At 44.8% G+C, this 20,988-nt stretch overlaps 1 protein-coding gene across 1 annotated transcript in view; it reads left to right on the top strand.

Annotated features, from left to right (window-relative positions):
- The window catches only part of LOC143962425 (asialoglycoprotein receptor 1-like), a 41,380-nt gene that overhangs the window by 2,516 nt on the left and 17,876 nt on the right, over window positions 1-20,988 (top strand). Inside the window, exons 2-5 of the mRNA XM_077471702.1 lie at window positions 7,636-7,702; window positions 8,977-9,090; window positions 10,937-11,032; window positions 11,217-11,288. Coding sequence (XP_077327828.1) covers window positions 7,639-7,702; window positions 8,977-9,090; window positions 10,937-11,032; window positions 11,217-11,288 — 346 coding nt within the window. The 5' untranslated portion in view covers window positions 7,636-7,638. The remainder of the gene's footprint in view (window positions 1-7,635; window positions 7,703-8,976; window positions 9,091-10,936; window positions 11,033-11,216; window positions 11,289-20,988) is intronic.

The raw sequence follows: 20,988 nt of genomic DNA, 5'->3' as shown, positions 1-20,988 counted from the left end.
CCCACAATGGGCATCACTGATTGGCATGCATTATTGTTTGGCACTGATTGGCATCCATCCCTATACAATACAGTACACTACAGTATTTAGATTAAGGCTTACCTGTAGGTCCAAGAAATATCTCCTAAACTTATACGGTTTAGGAGATATTAGCCGAAAGACAGACACCGCGGCTCCCGTGCGCATGCGTGGGAGTGATGTAATCGCGGCTCCGACAAATGACAGCGCCGGAGCAGCGAGACCCACAGAGAAGATCGAGGCTCCAAACTACAGGGGAACAGCGGTGACTTCACTGGCTCCTGTGTCAGGTAAGTGACATATAATGGACTACTATGCGATGCGATGCAATGCAATGAGATGCGATGCGATGAGATGCGATGCAATGCTATGAGATGCAATGCGATGTGATGCGATGCAATGCGATGAGATGCAATGCGATGTGATGTGATGCAATGCTATGAGATGCAATGCAATGCGATGCATAGTAGTCCATTATGCTTTACCTTTGCAGGGAATCAAAGAGGAAGTAACACCCATCAGGGCTTACTTCTGGACATGCGCGATTCACTCTCATTTCAAATTCGTACGAATTTCCTTAAATTCGTACGTTCGGGAGGAATCTGAAATACGAATTGCCATGCGTCCGAATTTTGTACGAAATACGAACTTTTGTTCTACGAATCCCCAGGAGGAAGTCAGCACAGCACAGGGATGGTGGGAGCCCCTCCTCTAACGAAAATTCGTATTTCGTACGAATTGAAATTGAATTTCGGACACGAAATACGAAGTACGAATTTAATTTTAATACGAACCGTAACGGAACAGAACGAAACAAATTTATTGACGGCGCCCGTGTCTACTTACTTCCCCTTTAACCCTTATCGGCGCAGTTGGATTTCTATAGAGAAGCTCAATCCACTCCGGTACCCTACGGCCAAAACCCGTTGTCTCCAGAGTGCCCATCATGAATGCCCAGTCTACCCCATCAAACGCTTTTTCTGCGTCAATCGAAAGGAGTAGACGGGGGATTCCAGTCTCTTTCATCTTCTGGAGGAGGAGCAATGTGCTTACCCCATTGTCCTTACATTCTCTCCCCTCTACAAAGCCGGACTGGTCCAAGTGCACCAAACCCCGGCATTGACTTCTTTATCCTTAGAGAACATTTCCGTATCAGTAAAGATATCGGTCTATAGTTACAGCAGATTGGATTTTCTTCATCTTCTTTCAATACAGTTGTGATTGTCGCTCTCGAGGCGTCTTTACTGAACCCCCATATCCCTTTCCTAGTCCATTAAAGTATCGGGGCTGAGCCTTATCCTCCTACTCATCCCATTACTGCTTCATTTATCTCTTGTACTATTCGCTTCTCTAATTCCTGACTGACTCTTCACACAGGGTGGGGACTTTACCCCCCGACTTTACCCCGACTTTACCCCGACTTTACCCCAACTTTACCATGACTTTACCCCGACTTTACCCCGACTTTACCCCGACTTTACCCCGACTTTACCCCGACTTCACCCCGACTTTACCCCGACTTTACCTCGACTTCACCCCAACTTTACCCTGACTTTACTCCGACTTTACCCCAACTTTCCCCCGACTTTACCCCGACTTTACCCCGACTTTACCCCGACTTTCCCCCGACTTTACTCCGACTTCACCCCAACTTTACCCTGACTTTACTCTGACTTTACCCCAACTTTACCCCCCGACTTTACCACGACTTCACCCCGACTTTACCCCGACTTTACCATGACTTTACCTCAACTTTACCCCGACTTTACCATGACTTTACCCCGACTTTACCCCGACTTTACCACGACTTTACCCCGACTTTCCCCGACTTTACCTCGACTTTACCCCGACTTTACCCCGACTTCACCCCGACTTTACCCCGACTTTACCCCGACTTTACCTCGACTTTACTCCGACTTTACCCCGACTTTACCCCGACTTTACTCCGACTCCACTACTCCTTCACTTTTCCTCTTCTATTAATCCCCACTAGTCCCAGCTGTGCTTCCTTCACTGAGTACACCACAATATCTTTATCATTATATATCGGGGTCCCAGCTTTATCTAAGATTTTTTCTATATCATTTATTGATCTTTTTTTCCTTAATATTCCATACCATTTTTTTAATGACATTTTTCTGTAATATCTTTATTATTATTATTTTTTTCTTTGATGTTACTATTCTATATGTTCTGCTCTAGTCCTCTGTGTTGAGTTATATTCAGGTAGTATCCCATGATGACACAATGTACCCCGCTATATCTACCCCGCTATATGTACCCGCTATATCTACTCTACTATATCTACCCCGCTATATGTACCCCATTATATCTACTCTGCTATATCTACCCCGCTATATCTACCCCGCTATATCTACCCCGCTATATGTACCCGCTATATCTACCCTACTATATCTACCCCGCTATATGTACCCCATTATATCTACTCCGCTATATCTACCCCGCTATATCTACCCTGCTATATCTACCCCGCTATATCTACCCTGCTATATCTACCCTGCTATATCTACCCTGCTATATCTACCCCGCTATATGTACCCCATTATATCTACTCCGCTATATCTACCCCGCTATATCTACCCCGCTATATGTACCCGCTATATCTACCCCGCTATATCTACCCCGCTATATCTACCCCGCTATATCTAGTTCCTTATTTATTTTTATTAGTTCCTTATTTATTGTAAGTAATTATTACTATTTGTTTCTTCTCATTAACCCACTTGAATAGCTATTTTATTTTCTCCCTACAGCCTTTAAGTCACAGAATCTTTTTTTATATTATTTTCTTTTTTTTCATTTTTTTTTTCTTTGATTCAGCGTATTATGCCTTTAAGGCTTTCGTAGTCTATCCCCAAAATATTTTTTTTTTTTCTGGACATTTAGGATTTTAATTTGAAAGTAAATTAGGATACATATATTTTTATTTCCTAGTTTTCATATTTTCCTGCAAATTTTTGTTTTCAAAGCAAGATTGATTTAATTGAATTTATTTATTTTATTTTATTTGCGCACCTCCTCTTAGATTTGTGTAACATATGATGATCCTCTGCTGATGAAAACAATATTCCGTTTGTGTGGCTTTTGTGGAATGTAGTGGAAAGTGAAAGATCAAGTTCTGCGTTTCGCTTTTAGGAGAGATTTATTTCCCTTTTAGCGTTGCATTGCGACACACGCAGGGCGAGAAAAAAAACAAAAACAAACATTTTTATGGAAATTGTGTAACATTTAGATAAGATCGAGTCAGGCTGACCGCCGCACAAATTTAGCACGACTGCAAATTTTTTTTACAGATTTGCAATCTCTGAAAAATTCTGAATGACATTTTGTTGACTTGTCCAGGGATTATTTTTTATTTTTTGGGGAGAAAATAAATATTAAATTTTTCAATTTTTCTTTTGGGGTGGGGGGGGGGTGTGTAGAGGAAATCTTTTATTTCAAATTATTTATTTTAATTTAAGCAAAACAGAGATGGTGCAATTGCTTGATTCTCCCATCAACATATATATATGTGTGTGTAATAAAAAAATGCAGTAAAATAGGAAAATAAATAAAATGTAATGTATATATATATATATATATATATATATATATATATATATATATATATATATATATATATATATATAAATGTAATTGTATTTATTTATTTACCTATTTTTTTATCACACACACGTATATATATATAAAATTACGTTTTATTTATTTTCCTATTTTTCTGCCTTTTTTATTACACACATATATATTATATATGTACTGTATAACATTTAATTTTCTTTATTTATTTTCCTATTTTTCTGCATTTTTTATTATACACACACATATATATATATATATATATATATATATATATATATATATATATATATATATATATATATAAAAGAAAGAAAGAAAGAAAGAAAGAAAGAAAGAAAGAAAGAAAGAAAATAAATTAAAGTTAAAAAATGTTATATATATATATATATATATATATATATATATATATATATATATATATATATATATGTGTGTGTGTGTGTGTGTAATAAAAAAAATGCAGAAAAATAGGAAAATAAATAAATAAATAAAATGTAATATATATATATATATATATATATATATATATATATATATATATATATATATATATATATATATATATATATATATATATATATATATATATATATATATATGTGTGTAATTTTATGTAATTTTATTTATTTATTTTCCTATTTTTCTGCATTTTTTTATTACACACACACACACATATATATATATAAAACATTTTTTAACTTTAATTTATTTTCTTTCTTTCTTTCTTTTATATAAATATGTGTGTGTATAATAAAAAATGCAGAAAAATAGGAAAATAAATAAATAAAATTAAATTTTATACAGTACATATATAATTTATATGTGTGTAATAAAAAAGGCAGAAAAATAGGAAAATAAATAAAACGTAATTTTATATATACATATATATATATATATATATATATATATATATATATATATATATATATATATATATATATATATATATATATATATAATTAAATTGTATTTATTTATTTTCCTATTTTTCTACATCTACAGTATGTGACAAAAGTAAGTACACCCCTTCTCTTCTCTCTTTTCATGTGACAACACTGAAGAAATGACACTTGTCTACAATGTAAAGTAGTGAGTGTACAGCTTGTATAACAGTGTAAATTTCCTGTCCCCTCAAAATAACTCAACACACAGCCATTAATGTCTAAACCGCTGGCAACAAAAGTCAGTACACCCCCTAAGTGAAAATCTCCAAATTGGGGGCCCAATTAGGCATTTTCCCTCCCCCGGTGTCATGTGACTCGTTAGTGTTACAAGGTCTCAGGTGTGAATGGGGAGCAGGTGTGTTACATTTGGTGTTATCGCTCTCACTCTCTCATACTGGTCACTGGAAGTACAACATGGCACCTCATGGCAAAGAACTCTCTGAGGATGTGAAGATAAGAATTGTTGCTCTACATAAAGATGGTCTAGGCTATAAGAAGATTGCCAAGACCCTGAAACTGAGCTGCAGCACGGTGGCCAAGACCATACAGGGGGGTAACAGGACAGGTTCCACTCAGAACAGGCCTCGCCATGGTCCACCAAAGAAGTTGAGGTCACGTGCTCAGCGTCATATCCAGAGGTTGTCTTTGGGAAATAGACATATGAGTGCTGCCAGCATTGCTGCAGAGGTTGTAGGGGTGGGGGGTCAGCCTGTCAGTGCTCAGACCATACGCCGCACACTGCATCAAATTGGTCTGCATGGCTGTCCTCCCAGAAGGAAGCCTCTTCTAAAGATGATGCACAAGAAAGACCACAAACAGTTTGCTGAAGACAAGCAGACTAAGGAGATGGATTACTGGAACCATGTCCTGTGGTCTGATGAGACCAAGATAAAGGTATTTGGTGTCAGATGGTGTCAGGCGTGTGTGGGGGCAACCAGGTGAGGAGGACAAAGACAAGTGTGTCTTGTCTACAGTCAGGCATGGTGGTGGGGGTGTCATGGTCTGGGGCTGCATGAGTGCTGCCGGCACTGGGGGGGCTACAGATCATTGAGGGGACCATGAATGCCAACATGTACTGTGACATACTGAAGCAGAGCATGATCCCCTCCCTTCAGAGACTGGACCGCAGGGCAGTATTCCAACATGATAACCACCCCAAACACACCTCCAACACCACCACTGCCTTGCTAAAGAAGCTGAGGGTAAAGGTGATGGACTGGACAAGCATGTCTCCAGACCTAAACCCTATTGATCATCTGTGGGACGTCCTCAGAGGGAAGGTGGAGGAGGGGAAGGTCTCCAACATCCACCAGCTCCGTGATGTCATCATGGGGGAGGGGAAGAGGACTCCAGTGGTGACCTGTGAAGCTCTGCTGACCTCCATGCCCAAGAGGGTGAAGGCAGTGCTGGAAAATAATGGCGGCCACACAAAATATTGACACTTTGGGCCCCAATTTGGAGATTTTCACTTAGGGGTGTACTGACTTTTGTTGCCAGCGGTTTAGACATTAATGGCTGTGTGTTGAGTTATTTTGAGGGGACAGGAAATTTACACTGTTATACAAGCTGTACACTCACTACTTTACATTGTAGACAAGTGTCATTTCTTCAGTGTTGTCACACGAGAAGAGAGAAGAGGGGTGTACTTACTTTTGTCAGACACTGTATATCTATCTCTCTATGTATATAATTTCTCTCTCTCTCTCTCTTGTGCCTGTTCTGATCTTCTCTAAACCCTTTAAGGTTTTTTTGGCTGTCTCTTGGCAACTCAAAGTTTTGGGCTCCCTCCATGAATTGTCTATAGGATTAAGGTCTGGAGACGGGCTAGGCCACTCCATGACCTCGATGACCATTAGAAAGCTATAGGAGGTTCCCATGTGTCCTCATTACCATAATCCGAGGTGCCGGACCTACAAGTAAAACCTAGGAGTTATTTTATTTAGGGATATATATGTATACAGTATATACTTTATTTATTTTTCACACTTTTTATTTTTATTTTATTCTTCAAGGGGTCTGGTTGTGATTTCTGGAGACCATATTGAGACCTCCATGCCGCTGTGCATCAACAGATCACTTCTCACATTGATCTATTGCTGTCTGCAATCAGGGACGTAGATAAGGGGGTAACCCCCGGTCCTTCTGTATGGGGCCCGGGCCATCGGGGGGGGCCCAGGCAGCTGGGTGAATCAGATGTGGACAGGGCGGATGATCGCCACGGCGGGAGGGAGGCAATTACTGGAACTGATCCCCAGTATGGCTCTCTCTCTCTCTCTCTCTCTCTCTCTACAGCAGCTGAAAGCCGGCTTCTCCTCCTCTTCCTCCTGCCAGCTTTCAGCTGCTGCAAGGAGAGCCATACCAGGGGATCAGTTCCAGTAATTGCCCCCCCACCACCACACTGATCACCCCCCTGTAGCACCATAAACTTCCCCCTGCTGCCTAGGCCCCCTTGTGTGCCCCCCCATACAGCTGCCCTTCTCTCCTTCCTATTGGAAGCTACAAGCACACAACGGTATTCTTTAGGATGGAGAGTGGGGGGAATTGTCTGGTAATTTTGTCTCTTTTCCTGAATGAACACAATGAGTGATCGATACTAAGTTCAATCATAACTGAAGCATAGTAAACTCGGGGGGGGGGCAGTCAGGTTGGCTGTATGGGGCCCCATGGATTCTATCAACAGTCCTGATGAAGGTGGTCAGGAGGGATCTCTGGTCTTCATAGCTTCTAATGGGCATGTCCGAAACCAACCATTACATAATTGTCTATGGCTCCGCCCAGCCTCCCAATATGAGGGTATGGGTTTTATATATATATATATATATATATATATATATATATATATATATATATATATATATATATATATATACTGTAGTATATACTGTAGTATACGTTTGATCACCTCTGTGGAGCAGAAAGGAACTTATTTGACCAATTCGAGACCCTTGGACTGGCTCTATTAATTTATTTTTTGCGTTCCTCTGTGGGTTAGGGTTGAGGGCATCCAAGTCTTTTGGAAGGGTGTCTGCCTTTTTTTTCTTTTTCCAACCATGTGCCATTTCCCTCTTCGCAGGCGATGCCTACAGACTACCAAGATTTGACCTACCTCCATAAGGCTTCAGAAGAAAAAGAAAAAGAATGTAAGTAGGTGGATCCAGAGGTAGGAGACCAAAGACATGCTGGGGGGTTAATTGGCTTCTGTCCAAAATTGGCCCCTAGTATATGAGTGGGGACCTTGGATTGTGGGCTCCTTGAGGGTAGGTACCGATGTGAGTGTACAGGGAGAGGGACAATTGTAGACACCTCACTCAGGTTGGACTGGATGGACTGGTGTCTTTATCCAACCTAACTGTGTAATATGTAGAAGAGTTCTCTACAGAGTTGGAGTTTGGAAAAGGAAGGCAGTTGGGTTCCTATGATCTGATGGGTCTGATGAGATATAGATTGGTCTGGTCTAGCTAGTGGTAGGTTTGTGTTGTGGGTGGCTAAATACAGACAAATAGGCAACCAATTTCAGCATCAGTTGTGATGGACCATGTAGAGGGTCACCGTGGTATGGTCAGAAGCTCTCCTGATACCACCACGTGCCAATTGTCCAAGTTCTTATGTAGGAAATAGAATGAGGTTTTGTTGGCTGAGAAGTGAGAAGAATTGGCCATGTCTCCGTACTCCGGCAATATAAGGAACAATATGCCAATGCCTTGACGCCCATCACCCTCCATGAGACATACGCCCATCCTACCTCTTATTTCTGGAGTGCTATGGCTTTGCTCCATCTTCTGGTCTCTAGACTAGAAGATGGTTTGTCAATAAATGGTCAATCTGAATGTATCAGCTGGCCTTGTGAACGGTCTCATCATATGATTGGATGGGCTCTGGTTTTGTAGCACCACCTGCTGGTCTGATGGTTATAGTTTAGCTCAGTTTGTGTGAATGTTCTGATGGTTTGGTCTCAGGAGAAGTTGGTCCCATCTTGTCAGGTCACTATGGACTGGACCATGAATGTCAAAAAATGTATTCAGTCCTGTTACCAATAATCTGTTTAATAATTGGTCTGGTCTCAACAGGAATGGAAGGCCCTGGTAACCCATTGGCATTGGATGTGTTTTCTATTCACTGAATATACCTTCAGATTGAAGCAATCTCCGTTATTGGACCAGTTTGTTGTATCTTGGGTTGCATTCAGTGGGCCAGGTAAAGGTTGGGGTCTCCATGATGTTTATGTATGGATGAGAGTCGGAGCTGGTCTCCCTTTGTGAGGAGCTTCTCTAGCCCTAAAGTTTAGCTGCGCAGAGATGTTTTGGCATCCCCGAGTGCGGTTCTGTGAACTTCTGATGCTCAGTCCTGTTGAGGTTCTGATTAATGACAGACTGGTCTGGTTCCAACATGTTCTCCTTTCTATCTTCTCACCTAGATACCAAGATGAACCTCTGGATTCCCCAGCCCTCCTCCCGTCTCCTGTGTGCTCTGTGCTCCACCTGTGCCGTTCTCCTCTCCATCATCATCATCCTCATCATCTCCTTCAGATGTAAGTGGGCACTTAGTACATTCTGGTATAGTCCATGATCATGTATCGTCCCTACTGCACAGTCAAACCCAAATGGCCCTGTAGACTCTTCTATGACCTCTTGACGTGTCTGTGAGAGCGACCATTCTCCAAACCACCCCGCCCTATCCAATGTAACTCCCTTACCACTTGATCCTCAGTCCTCCAGACGGAATCTTTTGGTGTTTACACGCAGACGGAGGATTTCACACCGACATTACTACATTTTCATGACAGAGGGTTTGGGAATTCAATATTTGCCCAGGGAAAGGAGCACAATGTGGTTCTCACACCAGTCCACACGTCCCGTAGTGTTGCACAAGGAGCCGCGGTGTGCAGCGGGTGGAGCAGGTGCTCTGCACCCCCGGGAGTAGCAAAGTGGCCACATTAGATGACAAGGGCCACTGGAAAGGGCTATATACATGCTCTTCTTTTACAGGGTGAGTTGACAGGGTCACTTTAAGACACAGTAAATAAGCTTTAAACTAAAATCTAAATCAAAACCTCTGTAGCTACGGGCACTGTGGAGCAATTTATCCTCAAAGTTTACAACAGAAAGTGCTTTCACATTAATGTTCAGTTGCTCAGCACCCCCTCCCAGCAGTGATTTAGTAGCTCAGCTACCCATGCTCCCCTTACCAGCAGTGACTCAGCATCTCAGCTCCCGCTCCTAGCAGTGACTCAGTAACTCTTTCCCCTTCTCTATCCTCCAAGCAGTGACTCAGAAGCTCAGCTCCCCCTGCTCCATCTTCCAGCAGGGACTCAGAAACTCATCTACTTCCACTCCTCCCTCCCAGTAGCACCACAGCCCCTCTCCTTCTCCCAGCAGTGACTCAGCAGCTCAGCTCCACCTTCCTTACCTTCCCAGCAGTGGCTCCGCAGCTCAGCTTCACCTTCCAGCAGGGACTCAGAAGCTCAGCTACCCCTGCTCCACCTTCCAGAAGGGACTCAGAAGCTCATCTACTTCCACTCCTCCCTCCCAGTAGCATCTCAGCCCCTCTCCTCCTCCCAGCAGTGACTCAGCAGCTCAGCTCCACCTTCTTTACCTTCTCAGCAGTGGCTCCGCAGCTCAGCTTCACCTGCTTCCCCTTCCAGAAGGGACTCAGAAGCTCAGCTCCCCCTGCTCCACATTCTAGCAGGGACTCAGAAGCTCAGCTCCCCCTGCTCCCCCTTCCAGCACGGACTCAGCAACTCATCTACTTCCACTCCTCCCTCCCAGTAGCATCTCAGCCCCTCTCCTCCTCCCAGCAGTGACTCAGCAGCTCAGCTCCCGCTCCTAGCAGTGACTCAGTAACTGTTTCCCCTTCTCTATCCTCCAAGCAGTGACTCAGCAGCTCAGCTCCACCTTCTTTACCTTCCCAGCAGTGGCTCCGCAGCTCAGCTTCACCTGCTTCCCCTTCCAGAAGGGACTCAGAAGCTCAGCTCCCCCTGCTCCCCCTTCCAGAAGGGACTCAGAAGCTCATCTACTTCCACTCCTCCCTCCCAGTAGCACCTCAGCCCCTCTCCTCCTCCCAGCAGTGACTCAGCAGCTCAGCTCCACCTTCTTTACCTTCCCAGCAGTGGCTCCGCAGCTCAGCTTCACCTGCTCCCCCTTCCAGCAGTTACACAACAGCTTAGCTCCCACTCTCAGCAGTGACTCGCCAGCTCTGCTCCTCCTACTCCCACTTCAGCATTAAAGTGGTTCTAAAGGCTCAAGGTCCTTTGCTGGGCCTCTCCGTCCTTTTTGGCTGAGATAGCAGCAGGAGCTAAGGGCACACTGCTTGAGGAGCCATATCTTCTCAGCTCCGTCTTACAAATCTGATAAGTTCTGGGTTTTTACCCCCCACAGGCCCCGGTGAGAAACCTCCTGACCGCACCCTTGAGAATAAGATCGGGAACCTCAGTAACAGCATGAACTCCAGAATGGCTCAGCTGACCCAGGACGGTGAGTGTCTTGTAGATAGACTCCTCTATAATGTCTCTGTGACCCATCAACCCTCCAAACCCACCACTGATGTTCTGCAATGTCTGACTTTAGTTTCATCCTATTATCTCTGTAGATGGGATGATGGGGATGATGGGAACAATGGTGACTTGGAAATAACCTCTTCTAATCTTCTGTCCTACAGGGAGCAAGACGACGGAAAAATTACAGCAGCTGCATGACAATGTGAAAGCTATCCAGGCAGACACTGCTATAAGTAAAGTGATGTTCTGAGTGGAGGGGGTGGGCAGCAGGGGACAGAGGGGTCATGTCGAGTGTGTGAGGGAGGACGTGGTGTTTGGCGGTTCTCCAAAAAATATGGATAGATAATGATGAGTACGAGAGGGTGGACATGGTGTTTGGTGGCTCTTTATAAAGTGGATGGATAATGATGAGTAGGAGAGGGTGTATGTGGTGTTTGGTGGCTCTCCATAAAGTAGATGGATAATGATGAGTAGGAGAGGGTGTACGTGGTGTTTGGTGGCTCTCCATAAAGTGGATGGATAATGATGAGTACGAGAGGGTGGACATGGTGTTTGGTGGCTCTCCATAAAGTGAATGGACAATGATGAGTACGAGAGGGTGGATGTGGTGTTTGGTGGCTCTCCATAAAGTGAATGGATAATGATGAGTAGGAGAGGGTGGACGTGGTGTTTGGTGACTCTCCATAAAGTGGATGGATAATGATGAGTACGAGAGGGTGGACGTGGTGTTTGGTGGCTCTTCATAAAGTGAATGGACAATGATGAGTACGAGAGGGTGGACGTGGTGTTTGGTGGCTTTCCATAAAGTGGATGGATAATGATGAGTAGGAGAGGGTGTATGTGGTGTTTGGTGGCTCTCCATAAAGTGGATGGATAATGATGAGTAGGAGAGGGTGGACGTGGTGTTTGGTGGCTCTCCATAAAGTGGATGGATAATGATGAGTACGAGAGGGTGTATGTGGTGTTTGGTGGCTCTCCATAAAGTGGATGGATAATGATGAGTAGGAGAGGGTGTATGTGGTGTTTGGTGGCTCTCCATAAAGTGGATGGACAATGATGAGTAGGAGAGGGTGGACCTGGTGTTTGGTGGCTCTCCATAAAGTGGATGGATAATGATGAGTAGGAGAGGGTGGACCTGGTGTTTGGTGGCTCTCCATAAAGTGGATGGATAATGATGAGTAGGAGAGGGTGGACGTAGTGTTTGGTGGCTCTTTATAAAGTGGATGGATAATGATGAGTAGGAGAGGGTGTATGTGGTGTTTGGTGGCTCTCCATAAAGTGGATGGATAATGATAAGTAGGAGAGGGTGGACGTGGTGTTTGGTGGCTCTCCATAAAGTGGATGGATAATGATGAGTAGGAGAGGGTGTATGTGGTGTTTGGTGGTTCTCCATAAAGTGGATGGACAATGATGAGTACGAGAGGGTGGACGTGGTGTTTGGTGGCTCTCCATAAAGTGAATGGACAATGATGAGTACGAGAGGGTGGATGTGGTGTTTGGTGGCTCTCCATAAAGTGAATGGATAATGATGAGTAGGAGAGGGTGGACGTGGTGTTTGGTGACTCTCCATAAAGTGGATGGATAATGATGAGTAGGAGAGGGTGGACGTGGTGTTTGGTGACTCTCCATAAAGTGGATGGATAATGATGAGTAGAAGAGGGTGTATGTGGTGTTTGGTGGCTCTTTATAAAGTGGATGGATAATGATGAGTACGAGAGGGTGGACGTGGTGTTTGGTGACTCTCCATAAAGTGGATGGATAATGATGAGTAGAAGAGGGTGTATGTGGTGTTTGGTGGCTCTTTATAAAGTGGATGGATAATGATGAGTAGGAGAGGGTGTATGTGGTGTTTGGTGGCTCTTTATAAAGTGGATGGATAATGATGAGTAGGAGAGGGTGTATGTGGTGTTTGGTGGCTCTTTATAAAGTGAATGGATAATGATGAGTAGGAGAGGGTGTATGTGGTGATTGGTGGCTCTCCATAAAGTGGATGGACAATGATGAGTAGGAGAGGGTGTACGTGGTGTTTGGTGGCTCTCCATAAAGTGGATGGATAATGATGAGTAGGAGAGGGTGTACGTGGTGTTTGGTGGCTCTCCATAAAGTGTATGTATAATAATGAGTAGGAGAGGGTGGACGTGGTGTTTGGTGGCTCTCCATAAAGTGGATGGATAATGATGTGTAGGAGAGGGTGTATGTGGTGTTTGGTGGCTCTCCATAAAGTGGATGGATAATGATGAGTACAAGAGGGTGTATGTGGTGTTTGGTGGCTCTCCATACAGTAGATGGATAATGATGAGTACGAGAGGGTGTATGTGGTGTTTGGTGGCTCTCCATAAAGTGGATGGATAATGATGAGTAGGAGAGGGTGTATGTGGTGTTTGGTGGCTCTCCATAAAGTGTATGTATAATGATGAGTAGGAGAGGGTGTATGTGGTGTTTGGTGGCTCTCCATAAAGTGGATGGATAATGATGAGTACGAGAGGGTGTATGTGGTGTTTGGTGGCTCTCCATAAAGTAGATGGATAATGATGAGTACGAGAGGGTGTATGTGGTGTTTGGTGGATCTCCATAAAGTGGATGGATAATGATGAGTACGAGAGGGTGTACGTGGTGTTTGGTGGCTCTCCATAAAGTGGATGGATAATGATGAGTACGAGAGGGTGGACGTGGTGGTTGGTGGCTCTCCATAAAGTGGATGGATAATGATGAGTAGGAGAGGGTGTATGTGGTGTTTGGTGGCTCTCCATAAAGTAGATGGATAATGATGAGTAGGAGAGGGTGTATGTGGTGTTTAGTGGCTCTCCATAAAGTGGATGGATAATGATGAGTAGGAGAGGGTGTATGTGGTGTTTAGTGGCTCTCCATAAAGTGGATGGATAATGATGAGTACGAGAGGGGGGACATGGTGTTTGGTGGCTCTTTATAAAGTGGATGGATAATGATGAGTAGGAGAGGGTGTATGTGGTGTTTGGTGGCTCTGTATAAAGTGGATGGATAATGATGAGTAGGAGAGGGTGTATGTGGTGTTTGGTGGCTCTCCATAAAGTGGATGGACAATGATGAGTAGGAGAGGGTGTATGTGGTGTTTGGTGGCTCTCCATAAAGTGGATGGACAATGATGAGTAGGAGAGGGTGTATGTGGTGTTTGGTGGCTCTCCATAAAGTGGATGGACAATGATGAGTAGGAGAGGGTGTATGTGGTGTTTGGTGGCTCTCCATAAAGTGGATGGATAATGATGAGTAGGAGAGGGTGTATGTGGTGTTTGGTGGCTCTCCATAAAGTGGATGGATAATGATGAGTAGGAGAGGGTGTATGTGGTGCCTGGTGGCTCTCCATAAAGTGGATGGATAATGATGAGTACGAGAGGGGGGACATGGTGTTTGGTGGCTCTTTATAAAGTGGATGGATAATGATGAGTAGGAGAGGGTGTATGTGGTGTTTGGTGGCTCTTTATAAAGTGGATGGATAATGATGAGTAGGAGAGGGTGTATGTGGTGTTTGGTGGCTCTCCATAAAGTGGATGGACAATGATGAGTAGGAGAGGGTGTATGTGGTGTTTGGTGGCTCTCCATAAAGTGGATGGATAATGATGAGTAGGAGAGGGTGGACGTGGTGTTTGGTGGCTCTTTATAAAGTGGATGGATAATGATGAGTAGGAGAGGGTGGACGTGGTGTTTGGTGGCTCTTTATAAAGTGGATGGATAATGATGAGTAGGAGAGGGTGTATGTGTTGTTTGGTGGCTCTCCATAAAGTGGATGGATAATGATGAGTAGGAGAGGGTGTATGTGGTGTTTGGTGGCTCTCCATAAAGTGGATGGATAATGATGAGTAGGAGAGGGTGTGTGTGGTGTTTGGTGGCTCTCCATAAAGTGGATGGATAATGATGAGTAGGAGAGGGTGGACGTGGTGTTTGGTGGCTCTTTATAAAGTGGATGGATAATGATGAGTAGGAGAGGGTGGACGTGGTGTTTGGTGGCTCTTTATAAAGTGGATGGATAACGATGAGTAGGAGAGGGTGTATGTGTTGTTTGGTGGCTCTCCATAAAGTGGATGGATAATGATGAGTAGGAGAGGGTGTATGTGGTGTTTGGTGGCTCTCCATAAAGTGGATGGATAATGATGAGTAGGAGAGGGTGTGTGTGGTGTTTGGTGGCTCTCCATAAAGTGGATGGATAATGATGAGTAGGAGAGGGTGTATGTGGTGCCTGGTGGCTCTCCATAAAGTGGATGGATAATGATGAGTGCGAGAAGGGGGACATGGTGTTTGGTGGCTCTTTATAAAGTGGATGGATAATGATGAGTAGGAGAGGGTGTATGTGGTGTTTGGTGGCTCTTTATAAAGTGGATGGATAATGATGAGTAGGAGAGGGTGTATGTGGTGTTTGGTGGCTCTCCATAAAGTGGATGGACAATGATGAGTAGGAGAGGGTGTATGTGGTGTTTGGTGGCTCTCCATAAAGTGGATGGATAATGATGAGTAGGAGAGGGTGGACGTGGTGTTTGGTGGCTCTTTATAAAGTGGATGGATAATGATGAGTAGGAGAGGGTGAATGTGTTGTTTGGTGGCTCTCCATAAAGTGGATGGATAATGATGAGTAGGAGAGGGTGGACGTGGTGTTTGGTGGCTCTCCATAAAGTGGATGCACAATGATGAGTGTCCTGAACAGTGTGGAGGTTCAAGAGTGACTAGGTGAGGTTGGTGGCTGTCAGTGGTTGTGTGACAGGAAGGGTACAAGGATAATATTAATATGAACCTGTTACAAACTTGATAAATTAAAACCTCCATCATTCCAAATCTTGAACCTTCATATTGCTCATTGAGTCCAGACATCACAAGAAAGGGCCAATAGGGAGGCTAATGCTGTGCACACATGGTCGGAAATTTCGGCCAGCAAAAGACCGATGAGAGCCTTTCGTCGGGAAATGTGACCGTGTGTACGCTCCATCGGAACTTTGCTGTCCGAATTTCCTCCAGCAAAAGTTTGAGAGCAGGTTCTCAATTTTTCCGATGGTAAGGCCGGGTTCACACTGCTGCGGGGGGAGATCCGGATGTGATTCGCACCGCAAATCACATCCGATCTCCGTAGCGATGCGAGTTCAGCCATACACATAGTATACAGATAGTATGGCTGAATTCGCATCGCTCCCGCAGCAAACTCGCACGGGACCCTTTTTTTGGTCCGCAACAGAATCGAATCGCATGGGGGTTCACACCATGCGATCCGATTCCTGTGCGAGTCGGCAGATCGCACTGCGATATGCGGACGGATCTGGGGGTGTCATTAACATAACATTGACACTCCCAGCCGTCCGCATAGGGCAGTGTGAACTGCCGGCGGGAGTAATGCGATGCGGGAAAACGCCGCGGATTCGCGGCGTTCCCGCATCGCAGCGGTGTGAACCCGGCCTAAAAGTTTCTATCGGAAATTCTGATCGCGTGTGTGCAATTCCGATGCGCAAAAACTCACGTATGCTCAGATTAAACTACGAGATGGAAGCTATTGGCTACTGGCTATTGAACTTCCTTTTTCTAGTCCCGTCATACGTTTTGTACCTCACCGTGTTCTTGACGGTCGGAATTCCGTGTGTATGCAAGACAGCTTGACCGAAATCCCGTCGGAATCCCGTCGGAATCCCGTCGGGAAAACCATCAGAGCTTTTTCCGACCAAAATTCCAATCATGTGTACGTGGAATAAGAAAGTTGGGAAAAGACAAGACTAGGCGTGAATTCTGCAGCAAAGGTGACGGTTTGCTTGTCACTTTGGTTTCTAATGTCTCTGGATCTCCTGATTATTTTAATATGTTGGGATAATATTGACTCGTGAGGATATTTGTTGCTTAGGTGGGAAGGAGTGGTGCTTCCAAGGTACGGAGAATAGGTAGGATGAGTGGTACAAGGAGGTGACATGCAATGTTGGTAGGGGGTGAAGATGAGGGACTAAAGTCAGGAGAAAATGGAATTGTAATGCTCAGAGTTGGGGAATGTGATGGTGGGGTGCTACTGGTGTTCAGTGTGGTCAAAGTAAAACTTTTCTATATTCTGACATTAAATGTTCTGCCTTAGAGCACTCACCACAAGGAACCCACTGCTACCCCTCCAGTCCACATATCCTCTTTATCTCTTCTGATATTTCCTTCACCTAGCATTGGGAGCCCGAATCTAGGCAATAACCCTCAAGTCCATATATCCTTCTCTTGGACCCCTCTGAGATTACCTTCACCTAGAATTGGGAGCCTCAACATAGGCCATAACCCTCAAGTCCATATATCCTTCTCTTGGACCCCTCTGAGATTACCTTCACCTAGAACTGGGAGCCTCAACATAGGCCATAACCCTCAAGTCCATATATCCTTCTCTTGGACCCCTCTGAGATTACCTTCACCTAGAACTGGGAGCCTCAACATAGGCCATAACCCTTAAGTCCATATATTCTTCTCTTGGACCCCTCTGAGATTACCTTCACCTAGAACTGGGAGCCTCAACATAGGTCATAACCCTCAAGTCCATATATTCTTCTCTTGGATCCCTCTGAGATTACCTTCACCTAGAATTGGGAGCCCTAATGTAGGCCATAACCCTCAAGTCCATATATCCTTCTCTTGGACCCCTCTGATATTACCTTCACCTAGAACTGGGAGCCTCAACATAGGCCATAACCCTCAAGTCCATATATTCTTCTCTTGGACCCCTCTGAGATTACCTTCACCTAGAACTGGGAGCCTCAACATAGGTCATAACCCTCAAGTCCATATATTCTTCTCTTGGATCCCTCTGAGATTACCTTCACCTAGAATTGGGAGCCCTAATGTAGGCCATAACCCTCAAGTCCTTATATCCTTCTCTTGGACCCCTCTGAGATTACCTTCACCTAGAACTGGGAGCCTCAACATAGGCCATAACCCTCAAGTCCATATATTCTTCTCTTGGACCCCTCTGAGATTACCTTCACCTAGAACTGGAGCCTCAACATAGGTCATAACCCTCAAGTCCATATATTCTTCTCTTGGACCCCTCTGAGATTACCTTCACCTAGAATTGGGAGCCCTAATGTAGGCCATAACCCTCAAGTCCATATATTCTTCTCTCTGACCCCTCTGAGATTACCTTCACCTAGAACTGGGAGCCTCAACATAGGCCATAACCCTCAAGTCCATATATTCTTCTCTCTGACCCCTCTGAAATTACCTTCACCTAGAATTGGGAGCCTCAACATAGGCCATAACCCTCAAGTCCATATATTCTTCTCTTGGACCCCTCTGAGATTACCTTCACCTAGAATTGGGAGCCTCAACATAGGCCATAACCCTCAAGTCCATATATCCTTCTCTTGGACCCCTCTGAGATTACCTTCACCTAGAACTGGGAGCCCTAATGTAGGCCATATCCCTCAAGTCCATATAGCCTTCTCTTGGACCCCTCTGAGATTACCTTCACCTAGAACTGGGAGCCTCAACATAGGCCATAATCCACCATTGCAGAGATCCTTTTCTTTGCTGCCTTAAAAATGACCATAATTTTGCACTGGAGGCTTCAATGTAGGCCATAGTCCTCCATTCAAGAAATCATTCTCTTTTCCCCCTTTGACTTGGCTTTGGAGGCCTTATTGTAGGCTATAATGCTTCTCACCCACTGATCCCCTATCCAATGAGAGTGCCTTGCTCTTATATAATGTGACCCTGATTTTTTTTTTCCATGCTGTTGGATGTTTAATGGCAATGAAGAGGTGTGTTGCTGGTGTAACTTTGGAACATCTTTGATGGTGATTGTTGATGAATGTGGTGGATAAACGGCTGAGAATTAAATGGATGGGGTGGTGTCACCTGTTTCTGAATATACATGACATTGGTTCAGACTGGTGATGCTTTATGGAGGTTATTTGGAATGTTGGTGAATGTGGTGCAAGACAAAAAACAGACTGAGAATTTCAGGACAATGCTGAGTGTTAGTATGATGCCCTTGGAGTATGAGACTGGTGATTGTTGGTGGATGTGGTTTTGGTCAATTTGTTGAGAACAGAATGCTAATAAAGGTGGTCTTGACTGAGTGTTGTGGTTTATTACTGAGTTGATGTGGTGTGTAGGTGTCATGTGACATGCAATGTTGTTGCCATGTGATGTGAGGTGTTGGTGTCATGTGATGGGGAGTGTTGGTGTCATGCTATGTGGAGTGTTGGTGTCAGGTGACGTGGGACGTTGGGGTCATGTGATGTAGGACATTGGGGACATGTGATGTGTAGGTGTCATGTGATGTGGGACGTTAGGGTCATGTGATGTGGGACATGTGGATCATGTGATGTGGCGTGTTGGTGTTATGTGATGTAGGGTGTTGCTATCATGTGATATTAAGTTTTGGCGTCATGTGATCTGGCATTTTGGTTTTATGTGATGTGGAGGGGTGGGGTCATGTGATGTGGGATGTTGGGGTCCTGTGATGTGGAGTGTAGGTGTCATGTAATGTGGGACGTTGGGGTCATGTGATGTGGGATGTTGGGGTCCTGTGATGTGGAGTGTAGGTGTCATGTGATGTGGGACATTGGGGTCATGTGATGTGGGACATTGGGGTCCTGCGATGTGGAGTGTAGGTGTCATGTGATGTGGGATGTTGGGGTCATGTGATGTGGGACGTTGGGATCCTGTGATGTGGAGTGTAGGTGTCATGTGATGTGGGACGTTGGGGTCCTGTGATGTGGAGTGTAGGTGTCATGTAATGTGGGATGTTGAGGTCATGTGATGTGGGATGTTGGGGTCCTGTGATGTGAAGTGTAGGTGTCATGTAATGTGGGACGTTGGGGTCATGTGATGTGGGACGTTGGGGTCCTGTGATGTGGAGTGTAGGTGTCATGTGATGTGGGACGTTGGGGTCCTGTGATGTGGAGTGTAGGTGTCTTGTAATGTGGGATGTTGGGGCCATGTGATGCAATGCTAGTGTCATGTCATGTAATGTGGAGTGTTGGTGTTATCTGATGTGGAGTCTTGGTGTCATGTGCAATGGAATCTTGGTGTTATGTGATGTGGACAGTTGGTGTCATGTGATGTGGGTCATTGGGGTTTTGTGACGTGGGACTTGGGGTCATGTGATGTGGAGTGTTAGAGTCATGTGATGTGGGACGTTGGGGCCATGTGATGCATGTGATGTGGGAGGTTGGGGTCATGTGATGCATGTGATGTGGGAGGTTGGGGTTATGTGATGTCAGACATTGGGGTCATGTGATGTGGAGTGTAGGTGTCATGTGATGTGGGACGTTGGAGTCATGTGATGTGGGATGTTGGGGCCATGTGATGTGGGACGTTGGGGTCATGTGATGTGGGATGTTGGGGTCACGTGATGTGGGATGTTGGGGTCATGTGATGTGGAGTGTTGGTGTTGTGTGATGTGGGACATTGGGGTCATGTGATGTGGGACATTGGGGTCATGTGATGTGGAGTATTGGTGTTGTGTGATGTGGGATGTTGAGGTCATGTGATGTGGGATGTTGGGGTCATGTGATGTGGGATGTTGGGGTCATGTGATGGGGAGTGTTGGTGTTGTGTGATGTGGGACATTGGGGTCATGTGATGTGGAGTATTGGTGTTGTGTGATGTGGGATGTTGGGGTCATGTGATGTGGAGTGTTGAGGTCATGTGATGTGGGAGGTTGGGGTCATGTGATGTGGGACATTGGGGTCATGGGATGTGGAGTGTAGGTGTCATGTGATGTGGGACATTGGAGTCATGTGATGTGGGACGTTGGAGTCATGTGATGTGGGATGTTGGGGCCATGTGATGTGGGACGTTGGGGTCATGTGATGTAGGATGTTGGGGTCATGTGATGTGGAGTATTGGTGTTGTGTGATGTGGGACATTGGGGTCATGTGATGTGGAGTGTTGGTGTTGTGTGATGTGGGACATTGGGGTCATGTGATGTGGAATATTGGTGTTGTGTGATGT

Source organism: Lithobates pipiens, unplaced genomic scaffold (genome assembly GCF_037356315.1).
Source record: "Lithobates pipiens isolate NorthernLeopardFrog02 unplaced genomic scaffold, aLitPip1_a1.2 Scaffold_8, whole genome shotgun sequence".
Taxonomy (NCBI): Eukaryota; Metazoa; Chordata; class Amphibia; order Anura; family Ranidae; genus Lithobates; species Lithobates pipiens.
Note: the sequence above shows the minus strand (reverse complement) of the source record. Positions and strands in the feature narration are given on the sequence as shown.